At 32.3% G+C, this 15,828-nt stretch overlaps 1 protein-coding gene across 14 annotated transcripts in view; it reads right to left on the bottom strand.

Annotated features, from left to right (window-relative positions):
* Window positions 1-396: 396 nt before the first annotated feature.
* The window catches only part of LOC143255805 (uncharacterized), a 158,842-nt gene continuing 143,410 nt past the window's right edge, over window positions 397-15,828 (bottom strand). For 11 of the 14 annotated variants that reach the window (XM_076512057.1, XM_076512058.1, XM_076512063.1 and 8 more), the window contains 4 exons: window positions 14,187-14,250; window positions 9,395-9,484; window positions 1,484-1,544; window positions 397-1,145 (listed from right to left, as the gene is read on the bottom strand). In XM_076512057.1, coding sequence (XP_076368172.1) covers window positions 1,067-1,145; window positions 1,484-1,544; window positions 9,395-9,484; window positions 14,187-14,250 — 294 coding nt within the window. In that variant the 3' untranslated portion in view covers window positions 397-1,066. Of the gene's footprint in view, window positions 1,201-1,483; window positions 1,545-9,394; window positions 9,485-14,186; window positions 14,251-15,828 lie in introns of all 14 variants that reach the window. The other 3 variants (XM_076512062.1, XM_076512052.1, XM_076512053.1) reach the window with 1 other exon arrangement.

Here is a 15,828-nt window from a genome sequence, read left to right as displayed (position 1 = left end):
CCACACAGATGACTATAACCACTCAATTCAGAGTGGGGAAGTGTTGTTCTTCCAACGTAGAGGGAGTTACAAAATACTTTAGGTGGATAATTTTCCCAGAGGTCAGACACACAAATGTAGTTCACCATTCTGATTTATAATAAGTTATAAATATATATAAATTTATACAAGTTATAATTTTCCTAAATGAATATGTATTTCACATAGGTACTTTTTCTTCCTCTCACAAGATTAGATTTTCTCATTTTGTGAAGAGAAAGGGGGAAATTGTGAAAGGAAGTACCCATCAGAAATATATTGATGTCTTAATATTTACTACTAGTATAATATTTACCCATGTATCTAGAACAATCTCACCAATAAAAGTTTCAAGTGTTACAACATTACAAAGCTAACTTTTAGTGGTGGGTCTCGTCTATAATTTTATTTTATAAGTTCAAATTGGGCTTTTAAGACTTGTATAAGAAACAAATGCTTGAAACTTGAAAAGAAGTGAAATTTACAGTTGGACTGAGAAAACGTAATACAGGTCTAAAAATACAGTTTCGTTTGGTGACCAGCTTATATTACCAAAAAAAAACCAAAATGTAATATTTCACGACTCTGACTATGTTAAGTGAACATCATAATGGCTTCAGGCATTATTTTGTAATATTTCAGTCAGAATTTTCGTTACTTTTACCTTTATATATGTCACTTGAATGTGAATGACAATTTTATAACACTCTTAATTTAACAAAAATCTTTTTTTTTATCTTAAAAATATTTTAACTTCAATTCTAGTTTTAAGCATTAAATCACAACATGAATAAAATATTTTATCTTAAAATTTTGCTTGATGGACTTTCCATGTACTTAGGTCCAAGTTATTTCGTAACAAGAACTTCAAATCACAATGCTACAATTAGGTTATAAACCAGATAATCTAAAATTCTATAACCCCAAACACATAAGGAGATTACTGCAGGAGGCAATTACAGTTGTCAAACTCTTCTGTGTATAAGTGTACTATTTTTAGACAATACTGCCATTATGGGAACAATTCACTGTCCATAACAGTTCATCTTCACTCTTCATCTTGCAGTTCACATGTGTTTTGCAACAGACAGGCTTCTCTTTGGGCACCATTTTCTAGCACCTGAAGCCTACCACAGAGAGCAGAAACTGTTAAAATTGTCTGGCCACTCTCCCTGTAGAAGTCTTAAAAAAAATTAAGGTGTACATTAACTGAGTTTAAATTGACCATATTTTTCATGTTCTAATTTGATGGAGAAAAAGAACAAAATTATAAATTTTTGAAACATATGTTCAGAAATAATTTAAGGCATCTCGTTTTACATATTACAGCAAGAAAAAAAAAGTTGAAACTTTGCACATCCAGTGTGAAAAAGCATGCACTCACATTATTTCTGTGTGAAAATTATCTTGATGATACAATTTCAAACACATTTACAAATCAAATGAATAGGATCAGCAATCTTACCTACAATTTGAGGATTTAGAGTCAAACTCTTTATGGTCAATGTGATCCACTTCTTCAGAAGCTGTTTAAGTTGAATACATGTTAATTATTTCTTTTTGTAAGGAAATTCTATAAATCTCACTTTTATACAAACTTATTTTCTTTTTATAAGAAAAGAGCAAGTATGCCATTTGCAGTTCATGATATGATGCAAGTCCAAAGATAAATTCACTGTTATTTTTGTTTGTCTAATGTTTTTAAGTATTCAGGCAAAGCTAAACAATACATTAAATATTCAGATACTGCATCTGCAATGAAACCAGTAAATCTTAGGGATGGTATTCCAGTACAACATCTGCCAGAGAATTACGTAACAGAAGAGTTAACTTGCAAAGAAGACAATGAATCATCTTCATCTTATAATTCTTTCTTTTGCACTTCAAGATAAATTGCTTCATCCAACCACACAAGAAGAGCTAAATGACCTGATTCATGACTTATCTCTATCAAATCAGTAGGGAGAGATTCTTGACTTTTGTTTGCAGTCATGGAATTTAATAACTCCAAGAACAACAGTTCCAGTTTATCAAAGTCTTGCTTCTCACTACAGTATGCAAGATATATTGTATTTCTATACAACTGTTGATGCACTAATAGAGGAATTAAATACTGAATATAATCCTCAAGAACAGAGACTTTCTAGTGATGTAACTAAAATTAGTCTAAAATCTGTACTTTTGCACAATGAGAACACTAAGCTATTAATTCCTTTTGCTCATGCTGTGAACATGAAAGTAACTTATCAAAGCATGCAGATTACACTTGAGTCCATAAAATGAAATCGCTATAGGTAGAACAAGTGTGGTGATCTAAAAGTTATTACACTCCTGCTAGGCCTGCATAGTACTTTTTGTACTTATCAAACTTATCAAAGCATGCAGATTACACTTGAGTCCATAAAATGAAATCGCTATAGGTAGAACAAGTGTGGTGATCTAAAAGTTATTACACTCCTGCTAGGCCTGCATAGTACTTTTTGTGTCTCTGGAACAGTCAAGCTGATAAAAATCATTTCAAAAAGAAGGAATGGTTAATAAAAAAGAATTACATACCAAGGAAATAGAATACTGAATATCAACCTCTAGAAAATCATCAAATTGTTTTCCCCCCCACTTCATATTAAACCAAGATTAATGAAGAATTTTGTAAAATGAATAAAAAAAATAACAGTTTCAGATGTCTGTCTTAAAACTTTTTAAAAATTAGTAAAGTGGGACTACAGGTTTTTACACACTTATTAGAATTAATTCCAAATGACCTAAATGCAGTGAATGTTTCCACCAAGATATTTCTACAATGGAACAGCAATATAAAAGATGAATTTCTATGATAATGGAAAATTACTGTTGGTTCTTACAGCATGAAATATAAAACATACACAAAAGGTGCAACAACTGAAGCAGCTATTTTGTAACACAAAATAATACCTTGATGAAAGTTCTGAACATAGTCAAAATGTATTTTCAGTATGTAATATTATTATAGCCATCGCTGTAATGTACTGTTTTTGAATAGTCTTAAATGCAATTTTCTATGAATAAATAAAGTTATGAAAGAAAAGTTTGTTTTCATGAATATATATATATATATCTAAGAATATTTTCAATAAACCTATTTTAACTAGAAAATTAGAGATGATCAGTAATTTTCAATACGATATTTAGAATCAGCATCAATTACATTTTTCTAGTAGCAGCAAATTTATTTTTTGTTGCCATATGTTATGTTTTAATTATTTTGAGTAGTAAGTCATAAGTCTTAAATCTTTTGATTAGCCAATGAAATTTCTGGTGTAACATATAAATTATAGTATGTTTATTAACAAATAATAAAAACTATATATGTGTATATCTTTATACTTTTAATTCAACTCACAAAAATATATATGGAAAAGTTACTTGAGAGAAATCTTGACTATAGAGCTTCACCAGATCCATTTACCATTTAATGAAAATTTTAAAGCTGAATTTTAATTTTTACAAAACTTTTAACAATCTTAAGATAAGAAAAAATATAAAAAGTAATGCATAAATCATAGTGTGTGATATTGTAACTAGTAAAAAAGTTAAATTTTCAAACAGCCCCATAACTTATTTTAAATGAGAATTAATTTTTTACTTCAGTTTCATTTTCAATAACCTCGGAATTACTAATCACACATCGTTACATTCGTTTGGCATGTATTTCTAAACATTGAAGGATATTTCACAAATTACTAGACCTGTTATTGTGTAAGTATTACGTTCAGATACACTCAGTTTATGAGGTTTGGGGATGCTGTATATTTGTGGTGTGCGTGAGTCAGTCTTGCGTTGGTAGGAATAGAGAGTTTTTGAAATTGTGTTGGCTTTTTTCATTTTCAGTAGTATTTTGTTTAGTTGCATTTCATGTGTCTTTGTTGAATTTGTGTGTATTGGTTTAAATTTGTTTGTGTCTGAGAGGATGTTATTCATTTTTTGGATGTATTCATTCGTGTTCATTATTTCAAATATACGGCATTCCCAAACCTCATACACCAGATTGTCTGTTACAACTAATAATGTCCACATATGAATCGTGTAATAACAATCATGGTAAATACATAGCATGGACATTCTCCAAATATGTAACATCAGCCAACTCATTCATCAAAGACACTTTTAATTTCAAGTCTAATCTTAATCAACTTAATCATAAAGCCTTAATGGCCAGTTTTGATGTTATATCCTTCTTTACAGAAGTCCCAACCGCTGAAGCCTGCAAGATAGCCTTAGAACTCTATATCCGAGACCCTAACTCATCAATAGACATTCCCAGCAACCAATTAGCAACCCTCATAGAATTCACCACGATGAAGACAAACTTCATGTTCAACAACCACAACTATATACAAACAAATGGCCTAAGCATGAGCAACCAGTATCACCAGTTCTAGCCAATATTTTTCTCACACAAGTTAAAACACAAGCAATTAACACAGCATTACATCCACCACTATACTGGTACAGATATGTAGACAACATGATAGGGGGATTCACATCTACAGAACACACACTTAATTTTTTCAATCACATTAACTCTATACATCCCAACATTAACTTCACATGTGAACAGGAAGAAAGCAATCAAATATCATTTCTTAACATCAAAATTACAAGAACCGAAAAATTACCCATACTGGACTATACATTCCTTGGGACTCAGCACATGAAACAAAACAAAAACTCAGCATACTAAGAAACCAAATGAACACAGCCTTAAAACTATGCTCACCAGATAAAATTTACAACAAATTAGACAAAATAAAACAATGCTTCATCAACATCAATAAGTTTCCTCTACAAACTGTAGAAAACATTATATGCACACAGCTAGACAAAAAGCAGAATCAACTAACAAAAGTAAATATATCCCAGGAATTAAAAAATCACGAAACCATATACTGCTGCATACCATATATTCCCGACATCAGCAGAAAAATAACCAACATTTGGCAAAAACTAGTAACAAAATATGGCATTCCAATTAACATCAAATTTATTCAAAAACCAGGCACAAAACTAAAGTTTATGCTGTGTAAAAACTACACTGACAAACACTACACCAACATAAAATATAAAATACAATGTGATCACTGCCACAACTTCTATATTGGAAAACAAGTAGAAAAATGGAAACCAGATTCAAAGAACACAAAAAGTCACATTCACACGTTTTCGAACATTGCAAATCAAATAAACACAACATAACCATACAAAACACCCAAATACTAAATAAAGAAACAAACATAAACAAATGCAAAATTAAAGAAGCCTTACTTACACAACAACTCAAGCCCAAAATAAACCAATACAAAGGAACAACTTTATACCTATATTAATATATATAATCAAACATCTAAGCACGCCCTCTACATTCCTATACTCAGTTATACAACCCCCTTACACATGTAGTCAGCTATTGGCCAGTTACCTCTTTCTTTCTTTTTGAACCTGACGATGACCGAAGAAGGTCAAAATGTTGTTTGCTCCTCTACATAAAAATTTCCTCAACCCAAACCAGCCGCTTTTACATATATATGGTTTAGATACACTAAATACCAAATAACTGAATTACAGGGAAGACAGGTACTTGTATAGTACTGAGTAAGGATTGTTGAAATTTGAATACTGTTTTTTAATCAGATGGGCAATAGAAGGATGAGAAATAAAAATGGAGAAAATATTACCTTCACACGCAGCAGAGAAAGGTATGATCAGGATAAAGGAAAATAGAGGATCTGTGATAAAAGATGTGAGAAACATGTTTAATCTTCGAAGTCCAAAATATAACAGTGGGAAGAAAATGGTTTTCAAAGATAGGTAACTGGAAGAAGATTATAAATGTTCAGTTCAAATGGAAATAGGGAAAAGGCATGTAGGACAACGTTAAGATCCCAGTTCAGGAAGGGCGCAAATGAAGGAGAATGATGGAGATAAAAAAGTGAAACAATAGGGAAATAATATAGGAGGAAAATATGTGTTGAAAACACAAAAAATGAAAAATAGATGATATGCTGCTTTATAATCAGCAATGATCAAAACAAAAATACCATTATCAACAAGCTAGGTAGAATATTTAGATAGGTGAGACACAAAAGAAGAAGGAATGGATCACCAATGGAGAGACTAACACCAAAAAATAAGACTTATGCTGGCACATGAACACTGAAAAGGTGCAGACAGAATGGGCAAGAGAGACACTACCCAGTGGAGAGTCTGAAACCACTTGCAAGTGACTGAACAAAAGCCATTGCTAACAAAATTAATGTAGAAGGGAAGGAGAGAGAGGAAGAGGTAATGGTGGTGACAAGCGAAAACAAAGTAGAGGGAATCAAGACTGAGTCTTCAGAATAAAGCCACATGAAAGATAATAAACAGGACCTTGGGAAGACGATGATGATGGTGAGGCATAAATATAGAGAACTGCATAATTTTGGCTGAGGTTTTCTATCACCAAAACCAAATGATGAGGAATGGGAGGCCAAAATAGAGAGGTTTTTTTTATTTATGTTGGTGGCTAAAGCATCCATTGAGGGAGCACCCAACTGAGAGGATAGTTATTTGAGAATCTGAGGATCGAAGAACCACTCCATACGAAAACTTTTGACAGGATGGGATAACTGATTTGCAAGAAGGTTGAAAGCACCCAGGATATGACACTCAGCAAATGGTTTTGATGGTTGTGGGTATAGAACAGCATGTCTAATGTGTGCAGACAGAGTGATCATGACCAGGTGCCCCTTGGCGAGAAGTGTTAGAAACAACAGTTCAGTTATCTGAGTAGATCATAACTGTTTGTGATTCATGGCTTCATGAACAGCTAGGAGTTCCAGAATATTGATATAAAATTTGACTCAACTATAGAACAACAACCTGAAATCTCCTGGTCAACTCAGTATGCACCCCACCATGACAGGGAAGCATCCATTAAAAAATGCACCTCCAGGTATGGAGGAAGAAGAGGAACACTAGCCACTGTCTTGTTACTAACCCAGAAATCAGGCAAAATCGATCTGGATTGAAGGAGAAAAGGATACTGGGTAATGCAAAATATTCCAGATGAGGTTTTATTAATCTTGAAGGGCTCACTGAAGAAACTGCACATAAGAATGACCAAGAGCCAAAAGAAATAGAAGCCTCCAAGGTAGCCCAAGTCCCCAAAATAAAGTGAACCTCTTATACACTTTCCAAATCATAAGCTCCAAGGAAAACAATCAAAAGCCCAACTGAAATAGAAATTGAAGAACATCCCAAGATAAATGAGGTACTAAATTAGAGTGAAAACGGACTTCTTTACCTTGATCAACCAACCCACTAAAGCGGCTTTTCTGAAAAACAAACTGCTTGCTGATGGAAAATGCCAAAGGATGAAAGAGTCAGTCATTCATGTAATGATGGAAACAAAGTCCATGCAAATTGAATCAGGTAAAGGCTCTGACTACTCAATAAAATCACAGGGAGCCAAGACCAACCCAAAGGAAGAGCCTGAAACTGATATATACACTTTCTGTGGAAAAAAAAAAGATAACGAATGAATGTAGGAATGAATTGGACACATTAAACTTCACCTAAAGTTCGAGAGTAAGTAAAGACTCAATAGTGAACCAATGAACTTCAAAATCCTTGCCAATTCCTGGTCATCTTGTTCCATACAAAAAGATTGAAATAGAAACATGGAAGAGTAAGAACTATTGGCTCTATAATACTCTTGAGAAGAAAATCCTGGACCACACCTTCCAAAATGCTTTAACTACAGACAGAAAACTAATGTCAAAGTATGATACTTTGAAAGCCAGTTGAGATGAAATTTTAGAAAATTTAAAAATAGAAATAATTCAATGTTTTCAGGAAGTTACCAGTCTTCTGTATATTTGACAGAAACTCTATCAGAAATTTTAACTTATAGTAATATTCAGGCATGTCGTGCAGATTGCCAGCTTATAATACTTATACATGCATGAACTCATAAAGCTATGCTTTATAAAAGATTCATAATGCATCATGTCTTTTCATTAATTCTATAGCTATAGATAGTTATGCTTTTTGATAGTTCTCAAACCACAAAATAACAATATATATAAAAATTATAGTTAGTTTTCCTTACCTGAAAATATTATTTTAGATAGGTACTCACCTCTCTAGAACAGTTAACTAATATCTTGCTTCACTGCCAAAAACCTTTTTGTGCATATGTCAAGCTTTTGAATGAAACTTCCATCCCACCCAACATCTAACACCATGTAATAATATTAAATGACACACCTATACCAACAGGAATGTGACACATCCTTCATGCACAGTATTCCAAATGAGCACTTTGGGCATACCAAAAGCTCAATCATAACAATGAAAAAGTGACAAAACAGAAGTAGGGGGGATGGAGAAGTAAGAATCTATCTGAAATACATTTTCATGCAAGAAAAACATTAACTTTGGAAATGCTACTTACTTCTGTACAGAACAGATAACTAGAATCTCACATTGAGAAGATAGTGAAGGGACCACCACAAACAAAAAAATGAGAAACATAAGCTCCTTTCTAAGAGTATAGTGACAGAAATAATCTTAATAATCTTAAACACCTCATTCAGATCCTATCTGACTCTTGTTTTCCCAGGAGAAAACAACTTTAGGAGTTTTAACCGATCCTCATAGGAAAATCTTTCCATTCTGTATATCATTCTAGTAGCCCTTCATAGAACGCTTTCCAACAATTCAATGTCTTTTCTAAGGTAAAGAGCTCTAGAACTAATACAGTATTAAAAATGTGACCTTACCAATTACCTTTACAATGACACTATAACCTTTTTAGTTTTGTTTTAGTTTTTCTGTTGATACATGTTAAAATCCCATTTGCTCACCACTATCAACAGCATATTATTTGGATGGCTCGAGAGACTTATCAACCAGAATGCTAAGATCTTTTTCTTCCATAATGCTGTTAGTTATTCCCATCAAAATTAAACTAATAATTCAAATTGTGATATTTTACATGCATTACTTTGCATTTATTAAAATAAAAAGGCCATTTAGTTGCCCAACTCACCACATAATCCAAATTGTTTTGTAAAGCAACAGTATCCTCATCACAGTCAGCAATATCCAAAACTTAAATATCATTAGCAAACTGAAATAATTTATTGATTTTTTCTGTCATTCTATACACTAATAAAATAACTTGTCTTAGAATTTGTTAAAGAAATAGTGGTAGATTAGATGTTAAGGTAAAAATATGAAAAAATATATAGAGGATTGGTAATACTTTAAAAATCAGCAAGATTGGTGCACTCCTCACATATACAACTGTAAATATTATATACATATATATATGATTTAAGGTCAAGTACATTACCATATGCTTCCTGATCTGTTAGTGTAGAGGTTGAGGAGTTGTTCTGAAGAATATCATCGTCTGCATCACACTTATCTGTTTCTGACCATTCTTGAAAAGGAAAAGAATATACAACAATTATACAAGAAACACAGTGTATTAAGAGCAGTTTACTTTGGATTTCATATAATAAGAATTTCATAAAACCCTGATCATGCCACTTGACTTCAAAGTTTTAAGAATTTTTTTAACTTTCAGGAAACATTTACTGTACAGTTTTTTTTAAATATTTATGACCCTGGTTAGTTAGAAACTCAACAAAATTTAAAAGTTTTTTGCAGGAAAAAAAATAGAATTGCAGAATATTTTTTGTGTAGAAGTGACATAAAAACCAGATAGCATGGGTGTATATAAAAAAATCAGCTGTTTTAAAATCAATTTTCCACTTTTGTGTGGTACAAAAATTATTGAAATTACGAAAAGACTAAGACCATATTAAGAACATAAATACAAAGGAAAGCTGTAAAATATGTTTACATTCTGATCATCAAGCTATATGTACAGCACAATATTGTCATGTTATCACCCAAAGTAGATGTGTAGTAGTGCAAAATTCAGTAAAAAAATAGAAGGAAGAGACAGAGAAAGAAGTTATGGAAATGTGTGCTGAAGAGAGAGATTTTTGTTACAAAATTTGGACATTGAGATTGAAGACGTACTAGAAGAAAACTAGAAATGTTTATTCTCAATAATTATGCATTGAAATTGATTAATATCACCAGTTGAACTAAAATAACACACACATTTGCTAAAATCAAAGCATTCTGGATCTTTTCTTTGATTTTCTGGGAAGTTGGAAACTAGCTGATTGTTTTCTTCTATTTCTCTGTGACTAGAATGGAATTTTATATCCTCAAAGTTGCTTTTGCCTTTTCAAATCATTCTGCATGTATTGCATAATTTTCCTGTTTATTTTCGATACTTTTTAAAAAGGGCATACTTCAGCCCCAAGAGTAGGTTTCTTGCTGATGTGGATCTTATATAAAAATAATCCTTACTCTTATTCAATTACTTTTTCATTTTAGCATTTTCTGCCTTATAGGTATTAAAATATAATAAAACTATCTCCAGTTTATGTTTGAAATAGGAAAAGCAAACTACTGTCAGAAAAAATACATGTTTTCAATTAGTCTAAGCAAATATTTTTTGTGATGTGTTTCAACATTGCATCAGGAAAGTTTTTTCTAATCAGAAAAAAAATGTATTAACAGATTTTTTACTGTCCAAATTTTGCAATAATAGATCAGCAATTCAACTCAGCTTTGTTTGGTTTGTTCTAAATTTCGCACAGAGATACATGAGGGGTATTTGCACTAGCCATCCCTAATTTAGCAGTGTAAGACTACAGGAAAAGCAGCTAGTCATCACCACCCACCACCAACTCTTGGGCTACTCTTTTACCAACAAACAGTGAGATTGGCCATCACATTATAATGCCCCCACAACTAAAAGGGCGTGATGAGAATTTGAACCCGCAACCCTCGGATTATGAGTCAAGTGCCTTAACCACCTGGCCATGCCGGGCCCAGCTGTGTTTGAAAAATATAAAATCAAAGTCACATTAGATTTACTGATAAAGTATAATCATGATGCTTGGAAAACAGAAATTGGGTAACAAGAACTTGAAGGAAAATTATAGTATTTTTGGGTTGTTATCTGGTTCCTTTACTGTAGGAAAGAAAGTCCAATAACATGTACATAAATTAAATAGTAGAGTAATAAACTGGTGGCAGTGCATTTTTTCTCTTTAAAATTAGTGATTTGTAACAATAATAGATGTGCTTCAAAAGTTTGTTAGATCATGTAATTTGTTCCCATGTTAAATCACACAGGCATATTAAAAACATCTTGAGTTGATTTTCCTTTTAGATCTAATAAAGAAGAAGTTTGTAAAAATCATGCAAATGTTATTTTCTAGCTTTAGATGTGTTGGTTTATGTGCTTGTTGTGTAAAGGACTCTTTAGCAATAACTAGTGTAAAAAGATTTTTTTGTCTTTAGGACATACTTGCTAAAATTCATTTATTATTATAATATGTAGCTGGTTTCCTCAGAAAATGTCAATAATGATTCTCATAAATGAGAAAATCTCAAACTTTACATTTTTCTAAACCAAAATTATATTCTATTTCCAACAACAATTACCTCCAAACACACTTTAGCTTTATCTCAACAAAAGCTTTCTTCTTTTCCTATCTAAACATTGGTATGAATTACACTACACTTGCTCTAATCTTCATACTCTGATATACTGTTCCTAGTAATTTTAAATCTGTGACTCTGTACAAGCACCCATACTTGAAGAGAAGCATCTGTGAACATATGTATCTCTGCACGTGGAGATGGTAGGGAAGCACCTGCTGTTGTGTTGCTTCTAATCAACCACCAGCTGAAATACAACAAAATGGAATCTGACAGTTTCACTGAAAAATCCAGTGCATCTGAGCAAATTTTCAACTGGTCTTATAACAACCACTAGAGAGCCTTTATGTGTGCCCGACCTAAAGCAATGATTGATTCCAAAAATATCCACATCCTCAAAAAGATAGAGCTATATGTGCTGGTAGAAAAGGAGAAAGCTAGATTTAAAGAATCACATTTTCCATGACCTGAAGACAGAAATCTGACCATTGATCTCCACAGGTTAAGAGAATAAATTATGTAGTTTGTGAAGGATGTAACATTAAACATTAGGAAATGGTTCAGGAGAAGTAAGATTGTAGTATGATTGACCATATGAATGACCCAAAGTGGAAGACACCTGTGAGGGTGAAGTAACCAGAAGGAACACATGAGCATAAGAAGAACAGAGAAAGAAGAAACACAACAACAGACCACCTAATATCCTGAGGGATAGGAGAATAAACATCTATAATCAGTGAGTCAGGAAAGACTTTCCACCCCACAAGCCATTATAGAATAATCAGTGGTAAACCCCCTAGCAGTATAGCAACATGGTATGACCTACCACTTGTGTTGTGTCCATCACCCACAAAATAGATAGAGGGAGCTTAGTGAACAAGGAGATGACCTGATATGCAAAACCAGATCAAGTTGTCAAGGGCCTGACAAAAGGTAGGTGAGAAGACACAGAACATGAAGGGTGGGATGACAAATATGTGACTGAGGATGACAAAGAAGGTAAGGAGAAGCCAACAAGCAGCAAGGGGAAGAGTAGCAGTCAACATAATCTTGGAAAACAAAACTGATGTAGTCAATAGGGAGTATTAGTGAGTATTCATCAAGAAGTGGAGTAGACAGAAAATCACCCAATGAAGAAATCAGATGGAGATATTTCTGTGACCAATCCATACTGAAGGAAAAGACAGAGCTAATGGATAAAGTACAAGCATCTACATGTGGAGACATCCACTGATGACCCAGCTGGCAAAAACAATTGAAAACAAGGGGATCTAATACCCACTCACTGTGATATATCTGGTTGGGGCAAGAAACATGATTCACAACCTAATAAAAAAGCACCCTGCAAAGGACAAGTGATGGTGATGTGTGGGGCCCCAGAAGAACAAATCCAATGACCAAAACAAAGATCTCTGGATATGTTGCCCCAACACTGAGTTATATGTACCACCACCAAAGAATTGGTCAAGGATAAAAGCCCAGACAGTGTCAAGCAAGGAGAAGGAAATTATGTAATGCCTGATGAATGGATAGAAGTTTAAAAAACATCTGTATTCAAAGAACCAAAGCTGTAGACCACTAGACTGAAACATCATTGTGACTGACCTGCCAGAAGGGAAGTATACATGAAAAGATGTAGATCCACATATGGGGAAGGAAGCAGCACATCCATCAACATTAGGGCATTGTCCAACCACCAATATGGATGAAGGAAAGGAAATGGAAGCAGAATAAGGATCTCAATCAAGGTTCTATCATTTGTGTAACACTATCTGAAGGGTGTCAAAATATATCCAAAGGAAAGACCTGAAATTGATTAACCAATCTGAGAATGGCAAACCAGATAACCCAAAGAAGTGATACTTTCATTTGAGATAAGTAAAGGAGACATCTATAGATGATATCTACAACCCAGGAAAAAAACACCTATCACAGGGAAATATCAAAATAACTAGGGGCAGTATAGTGGAATATAAAAACTGGAGCAAGTGTATCAATGGTTAGATGGGCAGAAAAGAGAACCTTTCAAGTGTTAGTGAAAAGTAACAGTGTTTCAAAATTACAACTTTATATTTATTAGAGTTCAGTTATTAATATAATATTAATCTGTAATGTTCTAAGAATAAACCTACAGCATAGTTATCTAAGCTTCATAAAAACTAAAGAAATCTGGACTGAGTATGCAGAAAAATAAATGTAGTGTAGGCTACTATATAAAAATTTTATGAAACAGTAGATAGCTTCTGTGATCAGACCTTACAACGAAAAGTAATATCTAGGAATAAACTCTAGCACATGACCTTAAATGTATTTAGTATGTTTCAAATCAGAAAACGAATATGTTAAGTTTGAAAATATCAGAATATTTCCTGGAAGTAACTTTTCAAAAATCTTAGATTATCAATTAGAGAAAAGTACAAAAAATGAATACTCTCCTATCTGTCAGTTTCTACTACCATATAAAAAATTCAATTTTTCTGCATTACAGAATTTTTATCTAACAATATAACATATAGCATACTTTTAATTTTATGGCATTATATTATATATTAGATTTTACAAAGTAACCAATTTATGCTTCATAAAACTATTGCTTCAATGAAAAACTTTACCTATTTCTTGTGGTTTATAGTTTCTCTTTAGTGTGAGGACATCATCGTCTTCCTCTGCATCAACCTAAATAAACAACATTTAAAATTCAACATGAATATAACTACTTATTTCAAATTATAGATGATGTTTATTAACATGTCAAGAAGGATATTATTTCAGGATTCACGTAATCAGAATAAACCACAAACTTTCTGTAGGAAACAGTTAAAAAGCTATTTCTAATTTTCAGTTACTAAAGCATGTTTCCTTATTAATAGAGGAATTCTTTAAAAAGACTTATTTAATTTGGGTTAATAATCATCACATACTTATTGTGTATGTATTTGCCATAATAACTGATACATAAGACTTGTAATATTTTGGTAAGCATGATAAAAACTAGAAATACACATTGTGAGGGTTATAGTAAAATGGTTTGTAATAGATTTTGTATAAACATATCATCCAAAAGACTGAAATTTAAGGCTTGACAAAAAATTGATGCAATGTACTTTTCAAGATACCCACTCCTATGTCGATGCTCCACTTTTATTAGAAAACAAAGGTAAACTTCAGCTTTCTAAGTGACAAAATGTAAATTTCATTGAAAGTTACATTACTGACTTTTAACAGTCTGTATATTAAATAAATATTTTGTTTTTGGCATTAATATTTTAATGTATTTAAATCCAATTGAAGAAGTAAAAGCAAACAATGTTCTACTTAGAAACATTTTTTTTTCAATATAAAACATATCTTCCTGAAGGAGTTTTTTGTTAACAGCTTGCATTTGGAAATTTTCTAGTATATGGACACAAAAGATAAACCCAGCTTGAAATCAAAAGAAAGATATTTGGAATCATAAGAAAGTAAGAAATTTTTAGCATGTACAAGATCTAAATAAAGCCAATTGTCCATTGCCATAACATCAAGTTGATCAAAAAACAATAATTTGAAATATTATATTTAGCTGACAAGGCCAAAAAAAATGTTTTATATTTAAAGCTACATATAAATTATTCATAAAAATATGCAGTAAAAGTTTTCTTTAAAGCTAAGGCCAAAAGATTTTTTAAAATAAAATAGGGGCATGTAATTAATCAGAAACTTTACCTGTAGCCACTTGTAACAAGATATGTTCAGAAAAGTTAAAAGAAATGAAAAGAAAATATAACCAATAAAAAACAATAAGAATTTACTAAGACTAAATGCAGTGAGTGATAGCTGAAGTGATATGTTAGACCTCATTTGAGAAATGGATTTACAAAACGTTATATTCTTATAATTTAATAACTAACTTATAAGAACATTCTCTGAAGAAATTGCATCTTTTTCTAAAATTTCAGATGTAAATAATTAGATACGTACACCAGTTGCTCAAAGTCCTTGAATAGTAGAGAGATTTTAGAAGACTGGGAGTTAGGCTACATTACTCTTCTTTTCAAGAGAGGTGATCAAAAGTGTTCCAATAATTACAGACCAATTAATCTTACATTTCTGGTGGGAAATGTTTTTGAGTCTGATTAAAGATGCTTTCCAAAAGTATTTAGCAAAGTTTAAAATTTCTTTGGATAGTCATCAAGGTTTCACTAAGAAAAAATAGTGCCTTACTGATCCTTTGACATTCTTTGAAAAAGCTACTGCTTAAGTAGATGAAGATAC

This window comes from Tachypleus tridentatus, chromosome 7 (genome assembly GCF_004210375.1).
Source record: "Tachypleus tridentatus isolate NWPU-2018 chromosome 7, ASM421037v1, whole genome shotgun sequence".
Classification (NCBI taxonomy): Eukaryota; Metazoa; Arthropoda; class Merostomata; order Xiphosura; family Limulidae; genus Tachypleus; species Tachypleus tridentatus.
The sequence above is the reverse complement of the archived record's forward strand: the minus strand, read 5'-3'. Positions and strand labels throughout refer to the sequence as shown.